Genomic DNA, 23,449 nt, shown 5'->3' with positions numbered 1-23,449 from the left:
TGAGATATATATATATAAAAAAAAAGGCCAAAAACGTAAAAAAAAAATACATTTTCCTTAAACAGGAGACAATGTTTAAAAACTAGAACAAAAAATGCTATATAAATAATTTTATTTCATTTCAAGTCAACCTGTCGGGTCCATCAAATGAAAATGATGTCTAACAAATCAACAAAAAAAAAAAGTGCTCGTTTAACAGTAGCAGGGTAAAAAAACATGATCAACATTATTTTGTATAGTAGCTAGTGAAAAACATGCATTCTGCTCCTTATATCATTATTTTATGCGTATGATGCCACCCCCAGTTATTTGTGCTTTTATTTTCTAAGGAGCTATCAGCTGCTTTTGAGCCAGTAAAAATTCTAAGTGTATTGGGGCAGACTAGGAGGAGAAAGAAAATGTAATCCAGGAGGGGATAAAGGACTACATCTCCCAGAATGCCACAGGAGTGAGCCAAGGGGTACACAAGGCTCCCATTAGTATAATAAAGCCCTGCTTAAAAGGGGTGAAATCCTCCAGTCAGGGCAGTGTGCTCCTGTATGGTGTAAAGGAAACAAACAGATACTGTGTAAAACCTGTCGTGTGTGTAAGTGTTTTGTGTCTTTAAAAAAAAACATGTTTTGAGACTGGTAAACAGCTTAGCCATCCAGTGTTTAGTTAGTGCTCCAAGACCGAGTTAGACTTTGTTTTTAATTCTTTTTATTATTGTTTTTTTTTTTTTTTTTAAATGAAAAATTCATCTGTTTGTTTATCCCTGTAGATGAAAAAAAAAATGACTGACAGAAAAAGGAAGTCTTGGTAAAAACTTCCAAAGGGTTTTTCCCTGTCTACAAAAACACATGTAGGGCAATTTTCCCACATCTGGGTGATCTTCAAATAAATCGTACAGTATCTTCTGTCGAGTCATGTTAGTTAAAAATAGCTGTGGTTAATAGCAAATTAATACTTAAGCCTACTCCTGGGTAGTTTTAAAGTTAAGAACCATACTTAAGACCACAATTTCATAATGACAGTGTCATTATTGACAACTTATGACCAGACTTAAGACAGCTTTGTGAATACAGCCCCAGAGAGGTAGCAGTCAAATCACGCAAAGGCAATAGATGGAACAAAGCTACACAGCTGCTAAGTGAAGACTCTTTCTTAACTATTGTAGATTTTACTAGATGTGATTTTTTTGTATGTGTATCTTGTACATGTAGTAAACAAATATGAAAAAAGTGCCTTTATTTATTTATTTTCCATACAAAAATAGTGCTGGATTTGTTTTGCATTAATTAAAAAACATGTTTATAATGTCCTATTGTGCATAGCTATACAGTATATTTCTTGAGCCACACAGAGATCTGTGATAATTAAGTTCAATAAGATATTACAAAGTAATTATAAATATGTACACATGTTAATTGTTTAATAGTCAATAATAGATTATTAATATATTTACAGTCATTGTCAAAGTGGCTGCTTGCCACCAGGTCCTACTTAAATCTGGCTTTCTTCGAGTATTTCTTCGAGTGTTTCACCCAGAGTTCCTTCTCCTTCAGAGCTGGACACACTTCCCCTTATGAAATACTCCACCGCATCTGATCTAAGTGCCACCTGCAGGAACTGCATGCTTGAAGGTCTCTTTCCATCTCTGCAAAACTTATTTTGGTGGAAATAACGATTTGTGCGCCTTTTAGAGTATTTCCCAAGGTACTTGAAATGCTTCCCTAGTATGCAGTCAGCAGCATGTTCAAAGTGATTGGAGAAAAGAAACAGTCTCCATCTCTTTTTAAGTTCTGCTTGCACCTGTAGGACAAAGACATGGTTTTACATTGGAAACCATAGGGACATAATTTAATGTCGAGACAGTAATGGCTCTCAATACCGACGCTCTTTGTATTGATCTAGAAGGCCCCCAGGGGAGATTTATAAACTCACTTAATACAAATGAGGTGTATTAATCAAATCAATAATATTTGGCACTGTTTGGATCATTAAAATATACCATCTCAGAATCATTTAAGGGAGTATTAGGTCACGCGCTTCCCACCAGAGTTTTAGTGAGTACAATTAATAAATACTTTGAGATACGTTTTAGGTTTAATTAGTTTAACTGAACAATTGAGGGCATTGCTGGAACGCACATTTGAGTGGGAATGGAAATTTCCTTCCTTTCGTATAGTGTTATTCTAAACAAACATAATTTATCAGTTAATGTATTTGACGTTTCATTTTTCACTCAAAGAATTGGGACAAGGTGTAAGCTATAAACAAACAGCATTGTTAGACGTAGTTTGCCAGGAACCTCTTATTCAGAATACTGTAGAAAGGGAAGCCCTGTGGGCCTCATGAGCATTATTTTTAGTGACCTGTGGTAAATGTATTTATAAAACATTGCTGTGGTTAAAATAACTTCCCCTTTAAACTTCAAGATGGTATGGGTATTTAATGTCAGAGTTAATTATTTATCCTGTGGTTTACAATTGTTTCATTGACTTTTTAAAACAGAGGTTTAAAGACCTCATGTGGTCTCAATACAGCTCTGAAAACCATGCCTAACCTCTAAGTATACAAGGTATACCGGAGTGTAACCATTAACTTGTCCCATTGCCATTGCTTTGATACATTTTGCACTTTAACAAATATCCTTTTTTGTATATATTTATATCTGTACAGTAGACAAATGACATTTATCAAGTAGTTAAAACTAATATAGGACTTCAAAAGTCCCAGGTGTCTTCTGAGGTCTTGTAAGCTAATGATGTTATATCAGTTAGTCTAATAATCACACCTTCATATCTACACTAATATGTTGACAATGTAACAAAGAAGAACATACCTCTCCATTGGAAAAGCAGTACAACAGAGCTACCAGGAAACCCTAAAAGAAAAATCAAACATTTTAAAAATAATATATTCCCATTGACATATTTGTCGAACCAGACAGGATCAATATATGTCATGCATCTTTCATAGTCTTCTGTCTTATCTGGAATTGAGTTCACAGTCCACTTTGTTTACATTCCCAAACATATTTCTAGCATTAGGACACATTCTTTACAATCCCAACCATTGAAAGCTGCTTGCCACTGCACGAGACAAACAGGCCTGCTGCAACAACTAGCACTAGTAGGAGGTGCTTTTTCCAATTGCGTTTCTATCATACTTGCACAAGGGCTAGACTTGATTAACCTGTACCACACTGGAATCACCTTGATTTGCATCAGCCAATGAAATCAAGAAGTGGTTTATCCCGGTACTGTGTCAGTTGATCATATCAACCCCTAAACCTTTTAACAGCATGTTCATTTAGAAATTAACTGCCCAATACCTGGAAGGAACTTATAGTTAGCTCGCTGAAGAGTCTTATGTACCGTGATTGACCTTCCACCTGCTCATCAGTAAAAAATGCAAACACAAACCCGTGGATCCCCAGCAACGGGATTAAGACCAAGGTGGCTCTTGCTAATCTGGAATACATGTATATAAAAAAGAAAATTGTTTCAGGCATGTAAGGTATTAAACTGAACTATACATTAGTCAAGAAACAGTATTAAAGGAGTGATCCATCCTATAATAAATAGATACGATTGATTGTGCATTAATAATAATAACATATTTATATAGCGTCTTTCATAGTGGACCACCACCACAAAGTGCTTTAGAGAGGTAGGTTGTGAACTGTGCATTACATGCAGAGTCACTTACAATAGGACATTGATTTAACAATCTCATCTGCAGGATAGAGCACAAGGAGGCTAAGTGACTTGCCCAGGGTCACACAGTGAGTCAGTGGCAGGGGTGGGATTTGAACCACTGGACCACACTACATTATTAACATATGTTCATGATAGAAATGAATCAACAAGATACATTAGTTGAATATATACTTTGAAGCTCATGTAGGTCCCTTGCTTTTATTAGAAATAGTGTAGATCACACATACAGAAACACTAATAAAGACATTAGCCAAAACTGTTTTTTTGACAGAAAGATATTAAAATAATTGAGCATAATAACTCCAGGGAACACTTCACTCAATGTGTTAAGTAATCATTGTACCTGTATTTGTAATCACTGCATTGCATTTGCTCTGCTTTCAGCTTTGAGAACAACAATTTTAGTATTTTAACAAAAATGTAAAAATTTGCCTGCAATGAAAAAAGAAATACCATTAGTCATAATAAATGAGCTGCAACAGTTTCATTATGAAAATGTAATATTTAATATCTGCAGAAAATTAGACAGCAGGGTAGTAGCCAAGCCTTTTGTTCTTGTATAAGGCATGGGGTCATACACAGAACTTGAACGACTGTTTTTAAAGACATTGCTTATAAAGCACAGTTCAGGAGGAGAGACAGCCACAGTACTATGTTACTGTGCCATATTACTCCACTTCCCTGAGGGTCAGCCAACAGCCTGTGCTAGCCTCAACATCCCTCCTCCTCCCCCTTCCCCACCACACAGCTGCCCAGACCTGTGTTTTCTGTTTTGTTTCAATCTTTTTATTCGACAAGCACTTTTTTTGTCACTATCGGTCAGGATTATAACGTTCTTTTTTGTCACTATAGGTCGGATTATTTATTTTTTTTCTTTAATGATATTCTCTGTATCTTAAAGATGACAGTTATAAAAAGCTTCTTACTGTAATGGAAAATATCATTGGTACTCTGATAATCCACCAATATCCCATGTTTATGTTTGTACCCCAACACCTGTAAATACAGTAATATTGTACTGTTAAGGCAGTAAAATGCAAGACATTCAGGTGTACACAATAGGAATATATTACCCTGTAGAAACACTTATAAGCAATGGTAACAAAGTGGGTTTGTAATAGTGCTTCTTATACTGATATAGTACCACGGAAACACAAGCAATTGACAAAGTTGGTGAGTCAGTATAAGAAAATGTTATGACTGTGGGTACAATTCCACTAAAGGCTCATATAATTTTAGATACCATAGCACAACCACTACGTTGCAATTAAACATTGCTGTGCCATCATTTGGCCATCATGTGAATTCCTAAAGCATTTATAAAACTGACTGACATACAACTAAAATATGTGAGTTTAAGAAAAATATCCCAGTCAGTTAGGTAGTTTTCCAGAATCTCAAAGGCAGATAAAGTGAAAAATGTGAATAACTCAATATTGGATCAACAGAGCTCAGAACTACTCACAATAATTAAAGAGATGATAAATAATAATAAACTGACATTTGACACTGCACCTTTAAGAAAAGTCCTATTCTAAAGCGTCAATTGGGAGATAAAAAACCAAGCAGCTTTAACATGCTGTATACAAGGCATGTGGAAATGTCGCACCTGCTTTTATTACCAGAAATGCTATTTAAAGTCTCTGATTAATTGCAAACAATAGGATTAAAGTATTAGAGATATAAAGAAATCACAGCTTCAGCAGATAGAGCCGAGTCTTGTATCCAAATCATATGGCCATACACAATTAGAAGTATTACATCTCTTCCTTCCCTTTTTTTATTTGCCACTTTGGCAATCCCTTTCTAGATTACAAGATCCTTTTCCAGTCCTTCCATCTCTAGAAAACAGATTAGTTTGTTCATGTTTCTACCAAATTGTTTTGTTTGTGTGATGCACTGCCATTCCGGATTCTGACCCATCGGTGTGATATGGTTAAAAGCTCTATAACCACGAATGCAGCCTGGCTCCTTTTGCATTGGTGCCATCACCCAGATCTCAAAGATCGCTAGGGTTAAAGGCCGAGTAGTGTTATGAGCAGTGTTGTGTGATGCACTGCAGTTATGGATTCCAATCCCTGTCAGGGAAATGCAGAGTTCCCTGGCTTTGCATAGTGGTTAAGATACTCACTTGCAGTGTGCATGGTTTTCCCTCTTCAACATCAACTCCATATGTAGACAGCAGCATACATATTGTACTTACCCTTTATTTTCATAGATAGCTTTTGTCACTGTCCATGGAACAACATACAGAACTGGAGTCCCTTAGTGGAAATAAAAAAAAAGTTCAATCTAATTATATACACACATTATATATATATATATATATATATATATATATATATACAATATGGATATATATATATATATATATATATATACTATATATACATCAACACCACACACAACAATATATATATATATCTATATATATAGATATATATAGTATAATAATATATAATATATATAGATACAGTCATTAGTATGCATTATATCACTATGTTTTACATTCAATTATTTTAGATTCTCAAAGCTTTGTACTCCAAGTCATCATCAGCTAATTTTAAAATCAGCAAAAAAAACAACTTAGCTCTTACAAGCCCCTCAATGAAGTTGTTTATTTCTAGTTTGGTAACTTTATTAAGAGCTTTTTTCCTTTCTGAAAAAACTATGTAAATGGTGAATAAATAACAGTGAGATTTGAATAAATAATTTAAGTGATTTTAAATGGTAACTTATTATTATTATTATTATTATTATTATTATTATTATTATTATTATTATTATTATTATTATTATTATTATTATCTTACCCCAGCCTATGAACATATATTTCTTTAACAATCTTCTTTCTGACAGAACAGCAGTAAAAAGTAAAGAATGGAGGTAGATTCCTTCAACTAGTAGCCAGAAGATATTGGCTCCAGCAAAATAGTGCATAGAAACTTGAGTGATTATGCAGGCTGCAGAAATCTGTAAAATAAATGTATAGATTTATAGATAGATTTGTAAATTAATTTTATAGACCAATATGGTTTTCATCTTCTGGTCAGACCTACACAACTCTTGTTTATGTTATTAAATATTTTCAAAAAACATTATAATAAATACACTGTAGTAACTGGTATGTCTTATTTTTATTATTTTGGGTATTTTTCATTTAGCAATTGTCAGCAGTTTTCAAATGATATTTTAAATGATGTTTTGAATCACATTTTGAATCAGTTTGCAGTTCTTTCATTTGGCACACATTTTCTTTTTTTCTGTTTAATCACGCAAAACTAACTAAAGCAATACCACTGTCCTATCCAACAATAGTGTGGGTACTGAATAAAGTAATGTTCCCTTTCCTAGTTTACTAAACTTACTTGGCACTCCCACAATCTCATTATTGAAAGATCCAAGACAAGCAGCATTTTAAGTAACAGAGAAACAAAACATCACTATAGCAGTGCGGATGACCTTTATATCTTTAGCTCACTGTCTGATAACTATAACCTCTATAAAATGTTTATTATATATTTCATTTTCTGAGGCTGAACTGATCTTTGTGATCATGAAAGCTACCAAAACCCAAATCATGAATGTATAAAATCTATTCCAAAAGAGATCTAAATTAGATCTAGATTGTTACTTCACAGGTTTGTATTATGCGTTCCGAGAGATTACATTTTACCTCTGAATTAAAATAGAATATCCATCCTGTTTCGTCTGTGGGTCTCTTAGCGTAGGCAATGTGAAGAATTACGTCTTTGACAAGAACTGACACAGCACGAAACATAAAGGAAGCAAACAAATTCATGTGGATGTAGTTTCTGGTGCAATGAAGTTTCCTGCACAACACAGATAAAAAGAACATTAGCCTTGGAAGTGAACACCAATCACCTAAAAAAAAAACAAGAACTTCAAACGAGTAAGTGCTGAATTATCAAACCAGAAGGAAAGTTTTAAACATTTACTCTGGAACTCATTTACCAATACATTGGCAATAAAATAAATGACTCGCTTCAACACATTGCTTGCCTGAGGGAAGCAGTATTAGGGAAGTTTAAAAGGTAATCCGTTACCAGTTAAATGAACAAAATTCTAATTAATTAGAGTAACTTCATAACTCGACAAAAATGTAACTAGTTATAGTTACAAACAGTTACTTCTCGGGCATATTTGTATTTTACAAATATATTAATTTCCATTTGGTCAGGCTACAGCTCGGAAATATTCTTTGAAGATTCAGCTATCAAACTCACTCTTTCCCTCCTCTGATGCTATTTTCTAGAAAGATGATATGAAAGGAGCATTCTTGTGTCGTGTAAGGTTTGACTCACTATTGAAGTGATTTCTAATTTCCCTGTTATGCGTTAGCTGCAGTATTTTTATTTTTTTTTAAATCTAATTAAAAGTAATTATTTAATTTTTTCATGCCAGTTTGTGGGGTTTTTTTGCACCTCAGGAGGTGGTAACCCTACTTGGAAGCAGTGACAAAGAAAATGTTCATAGTAAGAAGAGGCCCACTTTGTTATCAGACAGATGTATATCTCTTGTGCAAACTTGGATCATTAATATAGATAGCAAAACAATCATTTCACATGTGCAGTTTTGAAAGAAACACTTGTTTTTGCAAATTCATTTTAAGCAAAGCTCTATTTGCATGATTTGCTTTCGTGTAGTCTTCCTTCTTTTCTGTCATTAACCAACTTGCTGATTCCCCTATTGATTGGCAGGCTTAACAGTTAGATGCTTTGACCCCAAAGACACTGCTGAGGTGAAATGACCTACTGTAGGAAGTGAAACTGTAAAACATTCAAACTGTTAGTTTACTTTAACCAAGCGTGGTACCAGATACTACAAATTCAAATACATGGCTGTAACATGGGCTACTTTTAAAGCTGGACATGCAATAGGAGATCTGAACATCATACCTATAAATACATGTTAATGTTACGTTTGGTATACTGATAAACAGAGGTTAAAATGTTATTTCTGCTTTACCAACCTCAATAACAGTAAAATGAGAACAGCCAGCAAGAGTGAGAAAAGTGACAAGGAGTATCCTATGGTATAGACAAACTGGAGAACTGAAAGAAGTGCATGCTCGGTTTCCTGTTAGGAGACACAGAAAAAACAGAAGAAAATTACAAAGATACTGCAATACCATTCAATACATGCTCAATTACAACACTTAAACACCTACACAACAAGTACAACAGCTCTCAAAGCATGTGAGTGAAAATGAGAATCAACTCGATGAACGCAACAGACAAAATGGTACTTCTTAATTCAAAAGGGTTCATATGATGCTGTGACCTTCGTACTCTGCTGGTTCCACCTGCTTCATAGTATGAGTATACACCAAGTGGGGCCAGCAGAAGTGAAAGGTTATACAATTTATTAGGAATAGGGAAGAACTGAAAATGAGTCAGGGTTCTGCCCAGGTGGATTCTGGAACATTGAAACATGAATACAATTCAAAACTGGAGGAACAGAGCTTGGAACTGAGGGGGACTGTAAACATACAACTTAAGGTAAGAAAGAATAAACAGAATTACATGTAAAGCTACTTTGTGGTGTGTCTGGGAGAGGGTGGGGGTAACATAATAATTTATACTAACTTAGAATTACAATTAACTGCTAAAGTGATTCATTAAGTCATTATTAAAAACCAGCAGCACTTCCATTACCTGTTGTTTGAAGTGATGGTTGTGTTCAGAGCATTCAGAGTGATCCCTCCAGATATCTGTTGAGTTTTCAACTGTAAGCCAGGTCCCATTATCAGTGCAGTATCTGTACAGATGACTAGAACCCCCTGGAATATTACAAGTTAAGCACTAAGAAACAGTAGGTTGCAATAGGACTGTCACTAGCTCTTCAACCCGTCTCTCACACTTTTTTTCACAGGAATGAAGCCATTAAGTAGAAATGCACCCTGGCTTACCAGAAGAATTAAAAACCTTTGCTGATTTGGGGTTCAGGGGGCCTGTGTTGCCCAGCTTTTCCCACTGTATACTAATGATATGGTATTCCTGAATAGATAGTCATCACCTTTTTGATTTAAGATACCTAAGCTGGCTGTGTAAGGTGTGTTGTCATGGACAATGTTTCAAACAAACTCTTCCCCATGGTCTCTGCTCTTTTTACTTGCACAACTGTGTTGCTGTGTGGCGACTATTTCCTGTAAACTAACTAAGGGTTATAGTTTGCTTCAAGAACAAAAAGGACAACAATCAAAACCGAAATGGTACATAAGTAAAAGCCTAATCCCATAGTGTGTATCATTTTCAGCTTAAGGTGACAAGTGGAGTTACAGGGAATAACATTAGGATTCTTGGTAAAGTGTAATACACACTGTACCCAAGGCAACAGGAGATGAACTCAAAATCAATTAGCTTTGCTATTATGGGCCTCATGATATCATGGTATTTTGATTAAATGGTTTAATCCATGAAGCCTAGTCGATCTTAAAAGTGATAAGTGATAAAGATATATATTGTTCTATATAATGTTTATGCTATTTTAAACACATTCCTACCTATTTTTATTTTCCTCATTGTATATCGAGCAGTTCAAATGTACAAAAACACCATTTAGAATATTGGGAACAGCATTTTAAAACTAATAGCTACAAAAAGGCACAAAAAAGGCTAACCCGAAGTTGTGACAAAAACGTTTTGACTATTGTTTACAATATTTTGTTTTGTTTTATTAATTTGCAATGTATAACGTTTACAAACATTAGATATTACTCACTGTATTTTACACTTATTGTACTTGAATCTGAAAATGTAATGAATCTAATTACATACAATAAGAAATCAATGTGTGTAGCTACCTTCCTTTATCCAGGGCAGGTAATGAGGGCAAGGCACTGACACGTTTCCAGGAGGGGATTCGGGCCAGCAGGCAAACTGGTCAAATGATGCGCTGCAGTACACCGCTACAAAAACACAAGTAATAACCAATAATAATAATAATAATAATAATAATAATAATATTAATAATAATAATAATAATGATAATAACTACATTATCGAGTTCATTTTTTTGTCAACAACATTTGCAAATTGAACTATGTTATTATTATTTTTTTTTAAATATAGAACATTCATATATATGTTCTAATCAGCTCATAGAAAAACAGTGGCAGCTCTTACTACCCATTAACTTGTTAAGCTTTTTAGAACGATTAAATAGACCCTGTGTAAGCATGTATAAGTTTATATCACATATCTGATTATAGAAATATAGACACACTCTTTACATGTTTTAAGAACTGCACCAAACATATACAGTAGGGTTCTTACCAGATCTGTTGACGTTTTTGGGTGTTAATGTGTTCGTACAATTTACCTTATAATCCAACCACTTCCTTATCGTATCATCTAGCAGAGACCCCATGACCTATAGAAAAAAAAGAAAAAAAAAAACGATTGGAAGCCATATTACACTGAACAAAAATATAAATGCAACATGCAACAATTTCAAAGATTTTACTGAGTTACAGTTCATATAAGGAAATCAGTCCATTAAAATAAATTCATTAGGCCCTAATTTATGGATTTCACATGACTGGGAGTACAGAATTTCACGTGTGGTTAAATATAATGTGCTTTGCTTCTAATCTCCACTCGTTCCCAGCACACACCATCACTGTTTGCAAGAAACGTCAAAATAAATTCACCTGGCAAATTCAGTCGAAAATGACTTACCATCTAACAGGCAGATATATCAGATCGATAGGACAAAAGGACTGATTGTTAGCAAAAAAAAGAATGACAGTGTCACAGGGAGAGTGCTGTGGGGTGCTGTAACGCACCCTCCCGACCATAGGTGGTGCTGGAGAGCCACCAGCAGTAACAGTGCTGGCCAGGCAGCGGCCATGTTGAGCAGCATGACTCAGCATGGGCGGGGCTCAGCCCTATTTAAGACGCGCCTCTTCCTCTGCTCACTCTCCCCGTCCTGGACTTGCTGCTGGAAGAGATGTGCTGCTGTTCGTGGTGTTTGCCTTTCCCGGACGAGCCTGTGAGAGCACACTGTCCCTCTACTTCCCCAAACCCGCTTGGACATCTGATTGGACCTGCCGCGCAGCCCAGTGTTTACCAGGATGCGTAAGCCCCTTTGTCCTCAGGAGGGAGCTGAGTCCGTTGCTGGCGGACACCAAATGCTACAGTGTGGAGGAACCACGTGACTCTTGTTTTGATTTATTGTGTTTAGAGTGGAGCGGGACTGTTTTTGTTTAAACCTTTTATTTTAACCCGGGCTTACTACTGATAGTATTCCCGGGGGTTTCTTTTGTTTGTTTTGCAGTATTATACTTTTATTTTGATCCGTGGCTATGGCCCCTTTTTGTTGAGTTTATTGTTTTATTAATAGAACCCTGTCCAGCGCTGCATTGCCGGTCTGCAGGTTGCACCCGCACTTCCTGTTTCCTGCCTCTCTGTGTCGTCACTTCCAGTCCCACCGGCACTACACCCACCAACTCCATCACAGACAGAATAACTTAATTTCAGTTAATTTACCAAAATGGTTTATTATGGATGCGGAAAAAATACATTAACAATAGAAATCTGCCTGTGTGAACTTTTGTTCTATTATGAGCCTACACAAAGGAGAAATACCAGGAGTGGCCGGTTGACAGTGTTCGCTTGCTTGCTGATCCCCCAGTCTCTTTTTAATGAATTGCGCATTCCTTCTTTTTCGGTTATGGCCACCAAGCTTCCATCGAAGCTTACTGTTGCCACATACTGTTTGTTTTGATTATCGTTATAGTGAGCCCAACACTTTGATTCTGATTTTTTTTTTTTTTTTTTATATGACTGCTTAAATCTCCCTGTTTTCCTAATGAATTTCCCTATATACCTGACCATACCCCTATCTAGTCTATTACCATCCCCTATACCATCCCTAAAAAAAATTACTCTCAACTAGCCCTCAACTCTTCCCCTACCTCTAATCTCACTTCCCTATATCAACCATCAGGTGTTCCACCGTTTCCATAGCCCCACATCTCATACATAACCCATTCTAATCCGCTCCAATTCTATAGAAATGTTCATTTAAAGTTGAATGTCCTATAAACAGCCTTAATAGGTTAACTTCCTCCCGTCTATTCCCTCCGTACCATTCTTCCCGCAAACTTTGTGATTTATATAATTTATGCCCATTTTTTTCCCTGTTCCACATATTCTGCCATTCCTTCACTATAATTTGTTCTAATATTTTATAATATTCCCTTTTTTTTTTCCCTCTCACGTGACACCGGCACATCAACAATGCCATTCATCCCATCTGTTTAGTGGGCTGAAGCCAGGCTGTGCTTGTTCAGAAATGTGAGCGCCCAAATCCGCCGCGCACATATGCAGTAATGCCAACCGTCAGCCAAGACTGGCTGTAATTGGCTTAACAATGTCTTGATGGAGCACTGCTGGTTAGCGAACACGGTGATCAGGTGATCAGAGCACACGTGCCAAGGCAACAAAGTCTATAAATATGAGCAGCACGACTTCGGCTCTTCTTGCATAGTGTGTTACTTTGTAGAAAGACAAAAAACGTTTAAGCCCTTTAAATGCTAATATACAATTCATAAGTGTAATTATCTTTGTCTAACTTCGTCTAACTTTAATGTTATTTGTCTTATTTGTTCAACTTCGTTCTTTTCAGTTTTAATCTACCTTTATTTTGCGATGTCTGTCCATTTTTCTCCTGATGCTGCAGCCCGTCACCAGTGCTTTAACTTATTCTCAGTAATATCTTGCTGTGTTCAGAAATGTTTATTATTTATTTATTTATTTTTTTGTTAATTAGCCAACCACTACTACCGTACAGTATATTTATTTTAATATTATTTATATAATATTTTGTATTATTATTTTTTTAATCTTGTTGATAGCTGCATCAGGCTGGACATTGCTTCTACCACTGAGAGTGACACCCTGGACCCCACTACAACTACATTTACTATTTAAGAACACAGTATATGTAAAGTTCTGGCACTGCCTAAGGCAGATTTTACACTAACTGAAGTCAAAGTAGATGCTATAGTCAGAGGTGACCCTAATTTAATTTCTTATCTGTGTAGTGGTACTTGGCACACTGTGTTTGCTCGCCATGCCTAAACAACTTCTGTTAAGAGAGCAGGGAAGCGCCCATTAAAATATGGTATGGCATGTTTTCGGTCTTTTACATTTTTTATAATTGAATTTATGATATTTTCCAGTCGTTTACGTCGTTTTTAATGTAATTTATCATATTGTTCCACCACTAAGAAAATAGTATACACATATTTATCATACGCAATACACTGGGCCTTGTAAAAATGTTTTTACTTGTGCAACTTTGTGGTGGTTGTTTTTTGTTTTTAGAGAAATAAATTGTCTGTTGCCAACTGATGTATAATTAATTAATGGTAAATGTACCTCTTTAAATAATAGGAAAACACCCATTAGATCGCAATTGATTGCACATGTACCAAAATATGACAGTGCACAACTTGCAATCTGATATCATACCACTTTTTGCCATTACATGAGTCAAGTTGTGGTATACATGCCACATTCTGAAGATGTACCACTTTCTAACACTACACCGGCTCTAGCAACGTCCACAAACCTGAACTTAAAGCTTATCTATAAATTCCAGGTACATTCAAACAGTATGCCAATCCCAAAAGAAAAAAGACAGTGACAGACAAGTTGAAAAAGGCATGCAAACAGAACAATCTAGCTAGAAAAAATAAACAGAAAATAATTTTTTGTATTTAAATTTGTTATTATTTGTTCCTTTTTCCTAAGTTTGTTAAGTAAACTGTTCCCCCACTACTACCACTAGTTGAATAAAAATTGATTTAAGTTTGTTTCAAGGACTCGGACTCGAGACTCGAAGTCAAGGACTCGTCACTCGGACTCTACGTTTGAGGACTCGACTACAAATCCGAAGCTGCATCCATTCTGGACGCGAGCAAATAATTTAACACCGAACGATGCGAGCGACGTCGTTTTGTGTATAATTATTCATAAGTAAATTAAGTCAGAGACGACTCAAACACTCACTCATGATATGTAGCTTCACAGTCTTCAAGAGTTTACTATAAAGTAGAAAAATATATTTACATAACGGCATCGGGAGTAGTACAAGGTAAGTGGTGACTTGCGCATAATAATAATAATAATAATAATAATAATAATAATAATGTTACAAATTCCTTCATTGATCATTAACTCTGATCTATAGATTTTATAAGTCCAACATCTATTTTACAACAGAGTTGCTGGAGGTCAGGGTGGTAACAGTTTATCAAAACAAGACCTGTATTGTAATGGGACCGCCCATCTCTAGTATGCCCAATAGGAATGCAGGGGCGGGGTCATGTATTTATTTCCAGTCTTTTGGATCGTGTTCGAGTCATGTCTGATGTGGATTGACATTCAGCGACTTCGCTCGCTCCCGTCGCATGCTCGTATCACTCTTGTCCAGTGTGGATGCATCTTGAATAATAAGTGAATAGTATGGTCAAAACTGTTTTTACATCACTCCTATTAATGCCATTCTCTGCTTATTATCACCGTGTCTGAATTGAGAAAAAGCCATTGGCTATTATCACATTTGAGGGATAGAACCTCATAACCTAATTTCAGGTCAGATTTTTTTTCTAGGAAAACAAATCTGGTGAAGAACATTTCAGTTCTCAGAAAGTTGTATCTGTTTTTTAATAAGAAGCCAAAGGCTTAAGAAAAAAAATATATGTATTTTGCCACTGATTTTGTAAAAAATAAATAAATAAAAAGACCAGTATATCAACTATTTATGTTCTATGAAAGCATTCATTTTCAATTGCATACAAAAGCTACACAAGTTCACATTGGTTCTTGAAGTACTGCAGTGGAACCTGGACTAACCCTAATGAGTCCTTCAGAAACCCAACACACCGGTACAGAAATGTATCTTTTTTTTTTTATAAATCCGTAGGGCCTACACTACACCATATAAATATTTCAGAATTAAATTAATTCCAGACACAACCCTGACCAGTTGGTTCTATTTTACATGTATTTTGGGAATGCAATTTTTACCAACAAGTGATGACCAGAAATTAAATATTTACTCTGGAATTTGTTTATTTCTACCACAGGGTATATTTGCAGCAATAATGCCACTAATGCTTGTCTAATGCCACATTCATATTGTTCCATGTATATGAAATCCTATATCGGTGCTCTTGTTCAACATTGCTCATTTAAATGTTACCTAGGTTGAATCGTGGCTGTGTTCTAACAAATATCAATAGATCTCATCCTGCCATCTTTACAGTCTGGACTTGTGCAGTGGCTTCAGTGGTTAAACTGATAATTGATAAGCAGAAATAAAATCGCCTCTTAATTCCTTTCATGGCATACAACAGAACTGACAGAGGGCTGTCTCTGCATTGAGCAGCTTAAAATCCTGTAATACATCCACCTGGTGCAACATATCTCCTTAACTGGAAGTGCTGTACTTTGTACACTAAATCACGCTAAGGAATTCACTTTCAAAACAGGGAGTCTGAAAACATACTTGAAACTTTCAAACGTGTATACAGATGCATATATTGGCAGCGGGGATAAATATCAGTCTCACTACTGCACGGCTACATGGCACATTTATTGTCTATTACAACGTCAATGCTTGTAGTGCTAAACACCTGTTTCATTTTAACACGTATATCAGTAAAATACATCACTGCTGCTACTGTAAATTCAAAATTAGGGACATCTGTATGGCAAAAAAACAGTTTGTAACCATGACGAATATGAACAGTACAGAACAGTATAGAATATGAAATGGCATTAAAATGTTTAATCACAATTTGATAATCATTTCTCTAGACATATGGAACAGATTATGTGCGATATACAGATGGTTAGATACACACCACTCTATCACCAGCATGTGATATTCTCAGTAGCTTTGAATACTGTTAATACAACATTCCACGCCAATTGGATGAGCAGTTCTCCACATATATGGAAAACTATGACGAGTGGTGTATGCATGTACGTATATACATACAGTACATACGAGCGCCTTCCACATGTTCTCATCGCAGGGAATAAAGAAGTAATGGGTGAGGTTTGACAAGAATGATCTCAAAACAGCGGCCAGATTAGGCTACAATCAAGGTGATGCTAAGAATGCACATGTAAAGTCAGTTGTTCACAGATCAATGTTCTTCTACATCATTTTAATAGTGTATTTCAGGTTAAAGATTTCCACAAACCCTTTGGGTCTTTAGGAATGCTCTTTGAAATAGTCTTGCCTGACAGGACCTATGATCTTGATAATTTACAGAAGACATATGTTACAGTACAGTGTATATCCTATTCCTTGCTGTGGATGTGATGGGGTCACTGTGTGATCACTGCATACAGGGGTGGGAATTATTATGGAAACATTCATTAAAACTTTCCATCTTTAGTCATCAGTTTTATGGTCTTGGTCCAAGTGGACATGGAAAACTAGACGCAAAACTATTATTTATTTTCCCTTGGAGGCTGTTTGGATTCAGTCTAGGGGTGTAAATCTTCATTTAAATATGTTTGTATTTATTACAATTTTGTACATACTCTTTCACATACAGTATTAAAGTAGACTAGTATGCAATATATTGAAAAAAACACTGTATACTGTATAGACCCTTAATGACAACCATGCAAAAAGATTCTCAGAAAAACAGAAGATTAAATCAAATAATATACTATTAGGATGTTATTGTTCAATTTTGAGACAAATTAAGAGAAGTGTGTGTACTAATTATCCCCAAATGGGAAATTAAAAGCTTGAGTGAGCATCTAGTTAGTCACATAGGCAAGAATGGAAAAACAGCTTAAGTAAATAGTAAGAATAAATATAGAGAAAAAATAAATAGATATAAAATAAAATAAAGTGAATGAAAAGATAGGGAAGAATTGCATTTAAAATTGTTGCATTTTAGAAAGCTGTGTAGAAAAATATATGGTACACTTTGGGAGCAAGTCTCATTGTATTGTAATTCAAATTATATTGTTTATAAGAGTGCTGTTGCTTCTCTGAGGGGAGTTCCTTCCTTTTTTTGGTTGTATATATTAATGCTATAAATAAACTGCTGAAAGCGCATGCAATCATAAATTATACTTACCAATAAACAGAACTAACACAACCATGATCTTTTCATAATCGCTGAAGCAAAACAATAGCCAGACTTGTTTTTATAGGTCTAAGTCTTTATGTGTTTTAACAATAGCAGAATATAATTTTTTTCTTTTATTAGTGTGTTTTTTTTATTTTTAATATTTGTTTTATTATGTATTCTGCTTAGAGATACATGAATAAAAACATGTTATTCTATGACCCGAGGGACTTTACAATACATTATTTCATTTCATTTTTATTTTGTTTCAAAATAAATATTTATACATAAAATAATAGTTATTTATTCCATTATTATCAGTTATAAGGAAAAGAACCGTACCTGATACATACATGCTTATATCTACTTGTTTCTTCATATTTATAAATGTTGTAAAAACATATATATATATTAAAACACATGAGATAGAATAAATGTTATAATACAAATGCATACATTGTATTTACAGTATTTTAATTCACTCTAAACAAGTTCCTGTGATGCCTTGCTGCTGCTTTTGTCTCTGCCGAGCTGCTGTAAACTGTAAACACTAAATGCCCCTCAATTAGTTCAATCTAGTTGGCTCAATAAAGACAAAGAATAAAAAATGTGTTTTAGTGTAGCACGACTCATAGAAGTACCAATGTCAGTACTTGGATTTGGGTCATCAGATTTGATCTGGTTTCATATATCAGCAGTTTTTTTGTTTGTTTGTTTTTTTGGTTTTTTTTGTTAAAGTGATTCATAAAGTCAACACTGTTTGCTGTTACTAAAGTTTTTGTAGAAGGTTATTTTTGCTGGTTTGTGAATTAAGCTCTATTGTGTTAAAAAGAAATCGAGGATTACTTTTATTTATTTATATTAAGTTTGAGTAATAAGCTGACCTGGCGGAGGATTGTGCAGCTTTGTAATTCATGACGCTGTACAATCTGTACAAAAAACTGTAATTTTGTGGCTTTCCATCTACATCCATATTTACAACATGTTTGCTTGAGGATATGAGTTATGTCATTGAACCAGGGGGAGAAAAACACTATTAGTCTTTAGCGGCACTACAGTGTCCAAGATATTGCTTAAGGTTGTGTTATAATTATCTAGCAGTGCATCAATTGATCCTGAACAGAAAAGTGCTGAGGTGGACAATGCATCCAACAAGGAATTTAGGGACTGAGTTTTAATAAAATGTTCCTGAGAGTTTATTGGACTGGGGAGTATTAATTAAAAAATAATGGGAGAGAGTTCTAAGATTGCAGGATTATGGGGTAGCAGGATTATGTTTTGGATGTCAAGACCACGAGTAATAACTAGATGAAGTGTGTGAGTGGAACCAGATACATACTGAGTAAAGCCCACAGATAATTTCCAAATAAAATCAGGAAATTATTTCCAAGGGGATCTCCCTCTACATCAGCACGTACATTAAATTCACCAAGACAACAATTCTATTGTGCTTGATAGAAGTTCGCTAAACTCTGTCAAAAACAACAGATAAGGGTCCAGAGACAATCACATTCTGACACAATTGCTTTGCCTTTTGACAAATTGTTTTTGTTCTTGAGAATCTCAGATTCTCTGAATCTAATATTGTTAGTCGCTACATGGATGATCAGTGTAGATATTTGATCATGGTTTCCAGCCAGATCATCCAGATTGGCCTCAATATCAGAAACTCTAGCACCTGGATAGCATTAACTGGCACTTTCTGTGAGTTTTTAAGTGTTAGGCTGACATTTGTAATAATATAGTTACCCATTATGACCACCTTGCTATCCCATAGTTTTACATTTATCAGGTTCGGTGAAATGTTGAAATCTATTTTCTATCTCTAGCCTCCTGGACAGTGGTGCAGATGTCTTGCTCCTTGAACCCCTTTTTGACAGATACCCAGCTATCCACTGGCTGTGATGAGCAGGCAGCTTGTTCATGTGCTCCCTGGATTCCAAGGAGCCAGCTGGGTGGAAGATGGAATAGCATGTACGTCGGACACCAATATAGCGAATGAAAGTGCAAAATATTTTGTTCACTGCAATCACTTTAAATTCTCACTAGCCTTAAACTGTATATTGCAGTTCAAACACACCAATACATTTCTGTATAGATTTCATCAATAGAAATAAAATTGTTGTATGTGGTTCAAAAATATTAATAAAAGATATGATGGATTTTATGTGGTGTTTGGCCACACCGACTTATGTACAAAACGGTAAACACACTGCCGCTGAAAACATAGAAGAAGAAGTCGAAGACCCAATTAATTTTAGGGAACAGGAGCCACAAGCCTACATTTTTTAACCACAGGCAAGGCAGTGGAATCAACAGAGGCAGCGACTAAATGGGGATTGCCAAGAAACAGAGTTGTGGACCCTCCAAAATCTGTGGTGGATCGGCAACACTAACTGAAACTGAAATACTGTAAATTACTTACTCATTAGGTAAGCAAGGAAATTAATAAACACAGACAACCCACTGCCCACAAAACGATTTCCTCTCAGTGGGAGTTCAATAGCAGTTGTTTTATCCCTGTCTGTGTTGTTTTAGGTGACACTAATTTTTTATCAGCACGATAATTGCCGGATGAATCAGCTTTTTTGATAACCATGATCTTAAAAATTACATCATAACTTCTTTGTAATCCGTTTGGTACTTGACCCCTTTTCAATCCACTCTAAAAAACTTTGCTTTATAGTTGGGCTAATATGGGTATATACCGTACGCACGCACACACACACACACACACACACACACACACACACACACACACACACACACACATATATATATATATATAAATACCTCTGTGTGTGTTCATGGTAGTTTCCTATAAAACCCCAATAAGATATTAATAAAAAAAACAAAAAAAACATTTGAAGTGCTGAAAGTAACTCCAGCCTAGCTCATTGCTTGCTTCTAAATCCCATGCTATATTTAAGATAATCAGATAATCACTGTTAAGAAAGTGCACACCACAAAACAACAGAATTCTTTTGGTGGACGGTTTTCGCGGTGAAGTCCCCTCTTTTGACTTGTACAAACAGCACCCAGGAGCGAAATACGGCACTTTTTCTTCCCTGGAAAGGCATGCACCCGATACCCCTCCAGGCTGGAGTTCGTGCAGCCCCCGCACGGCACGTATTCACCTTTTTATCATTATTTTTATTATTATTATTATTATTATTATTATTATTATTATTATTATTAGAATTAGAGTGTTTGGACATCTGGTCTTTATGTCCGACTCTTGACAGAGGGAAAACTATACAGTGCGCTCTGCCACCATGATTTTTCGCGAACACACAAAACCATCTGCACCAGGCACTAGTGTAATATCTCCGAGAAACTTTTGAAATTTTTATTATTAATAATAATTATTATCACGATTATAAGAATTATTTTGTGTAAACACAGTTCATTTTCAGTGATGATTAAAAAAAAAAAAAAAAAAAAAAAAAAAAACCTGCAAGAGACACTTTAAAGGGAATATTTATTTGTCTGATAGTTTTAAAATAAAGTTTACCATCATTGCGTTTTTGTTATTATTGAGTGATTTAGCAGACGCTTTTATCCAAAGCATTTTGCTTTTCTCCAAAGCATTGCACTACTTTTTGGATGCAGTTTGAACACAAATGATAACACATTAATACAAATAAATAGAAACTCTTTTTTAAGCTTGTATGTGAGGAACAAAAAACGCTCCAACCTAATAAAATAAAAATCTACTTACACATCTAGCTAATACAATAATGACCTTACAATTACACAATATACAGTCAACAATTACTACATCAAAGTGCTATTTAAAATAAAATTTTGAACAAATTATTCTTCAATTGTAATATAGCAGTGCTGGTATTTCCTTTTAAATGAAGCCAATGCATTATTCTTGTAACTCAAAAGGTAAAAATAATAAAGACAATTATTAGTAATTATTAGTAAGAAAATTGTTTGGCTGTGTCCTTTCTAAGTGGGTCTGGAGCATAATCACATTTACTAAGCGTGGCTCTAAGGAAGAGAGTAAAATAGAATGTTATCAAACTAGTAAGAATCCATTTAGATGCATATGTGAGCCAAGTGCCATTAGTTTACATTTTTCCTTTCAGACAAGATCTTTGAAGATGCTCATTATTCAACTTAATGGAATTATGAAGGAGGTACCTAATGTGAACACATGGAGGGTTGTTCTTCCTTTTAGACTAACATATGTTTACTGAGAGTATTCAATGCTGGGCTGTACCGTTCAATGTGAACACTTGATAAAAATTACACCATAACATAACACAATGACGCATAATCCCACTGGTTACTTGGCTGGATCAAAACACCAGAACAATCGATAAGAAACTTCTTTCCTCCCAACAAAGACTACTGAACCTTTTTTTCAACTAGGGAGAGTAAATTATATTTAACATTGCAAAGTTTTAAAAACTTGTACTTTGGCGTATTTAATTACATTTGACAAATCTGCCAACACAGTTAACTAAAGTGCATCATACAATGACTGTTGTGTAATACAATCAGATATTTATCATATAAATATACAGCATTTATTATTTTATTATTATATACCAATGTAACAAGCAGACACAAGTAATAAATAGAATTTAGGAAAATAAATATAATGCATATAGCTACATTATGCGTGTAAAATCAATATATAAAAAAAAAATAATCGAATATTGGTGTAATACAGGTTTACAAAACTACCTGAGAATTTCTCTCTTTCATTTAGAGCTTAAGTAAGTATATTATTTATGGCAAAAAAAAAAAATTATCCAGAAATGTGTGCTGAAAGTTTATAAAATTCAAACTCACAATTGCTGGTTTCTTACTCCTAATCAGTCTATAAAAAAAGTTTACAGTAAGCAGTTAACAATCTGTAAAGCTTTATAGTGAGTTCCAATTAAAAGAGAAAAAGCCTTTGCTAATAGTTTCACTTACCTGTTTACTGTTCAATAGTGCCAGCACCAGGACCAGGGTTGATTTTGTGATATTCCTGTAAGACAGCCTCTGGTTGGATGCCAGCCCACCAATTAAAGCAAATGTGACCATGGCACGCTGATTAGACAGGTTTAGCAATTCCTCAAGCATCATCCATCAAGTTCTTATGAGCACCAAGTTCGTATGCTATATGTGCATTTCAAAACAGACTCTCTTAAAGAAAAGAAAAACTGGGTGCCAGAAATCCCATCTTTAAAAAGGTTTAGAATAAAAGCTTTCTCTTGGCAAAGGTTGCGTATGAAGTTCAGTATTCCCAGTCCACCCACACTCTTGACGTTCTTGGGTGATGTCTACAAGTTTAAAATATGCAGGCTTACTGTGTACAGAACAAGCCTGACAGTATCTGCCTAGTTTCACAGATACATAGCGAGCCTCCTATTTACTCCTCAGCCAATCAAGACAGGGGATGAAGCAAAAGTTCAGTATATTGAAACTGGTTAAACAGAGAAAATGTTATCTCTGTTTTAAATTAAATGAACCAAATACAGAGGTATGACATGATGAGATAAGCATTAAAATACATGTTATGCTGTATGTTCTGGAATTAGTGAAAATTCTGGAAATAGTGAACATCTTATTCACAAAGCATTATCTCAATTAAAGTTATTTAAAGAAT

General features: G+C 35.1%; 1 protein-coding gene across 1 annotated transcript; it reads right to left on the bottom strand.

The window, feature by feature from the left end:
* Nucleotides 1–720: 720 nt before the first annotated feature.
* LOC121295273 (glucagon-like peptide 2 receptor) lies at nt 721–23,095 on the bottom strand. Its single transcript, XM_041219727.1, has 13 exons — nt 22,774–23,095; nt 11,003–11,099; nt 10,531–10,635; nt 9,383–9,507; nt 8,698–8,804; nt 7,381–7,537; nt 6,518–6,677; nt 5,908–5,968; nt 4,631–4,700; nt 4,048–4,136; nt 3,317–3,455; nt 2,825–2,866; nt 721–1,791 (listed from the first exon to the last, which is right to left on the bottom strand). Exons 1-13 carry the CDS (start codon nt 22,924–22,926, stop codon nt 1,483–1,485), a joined length of 1,614 nt encoding a protein of 537 aa, XP_041075661.1. The 5' UTR covers nt 22,927–23,095; the 3' UTR covers nt 721–1,482.
* Between the last annotated feature and the right edge of the window lie 354 nt (nt 23,096–23,449).

Source organism: Polyodon spathula, chromosome 20, assembly GCF_017654505.1.
Source record: "Polyodon spathula isolate WHYD16114869_AA chromosome 20, ASM1765450v1, whole genome shotgun sequence".
In the NCBI taxonomy this organism is placed as follows: Eukaryota; Metazoa; Chordata; class Actinopteri; order Acipenseriformes; family Polyodontidae; genus Polyodon; species Polyodon spathula.
This window is presented reverse-complemented; position numbering and strand designations above follow the sequence as displayed.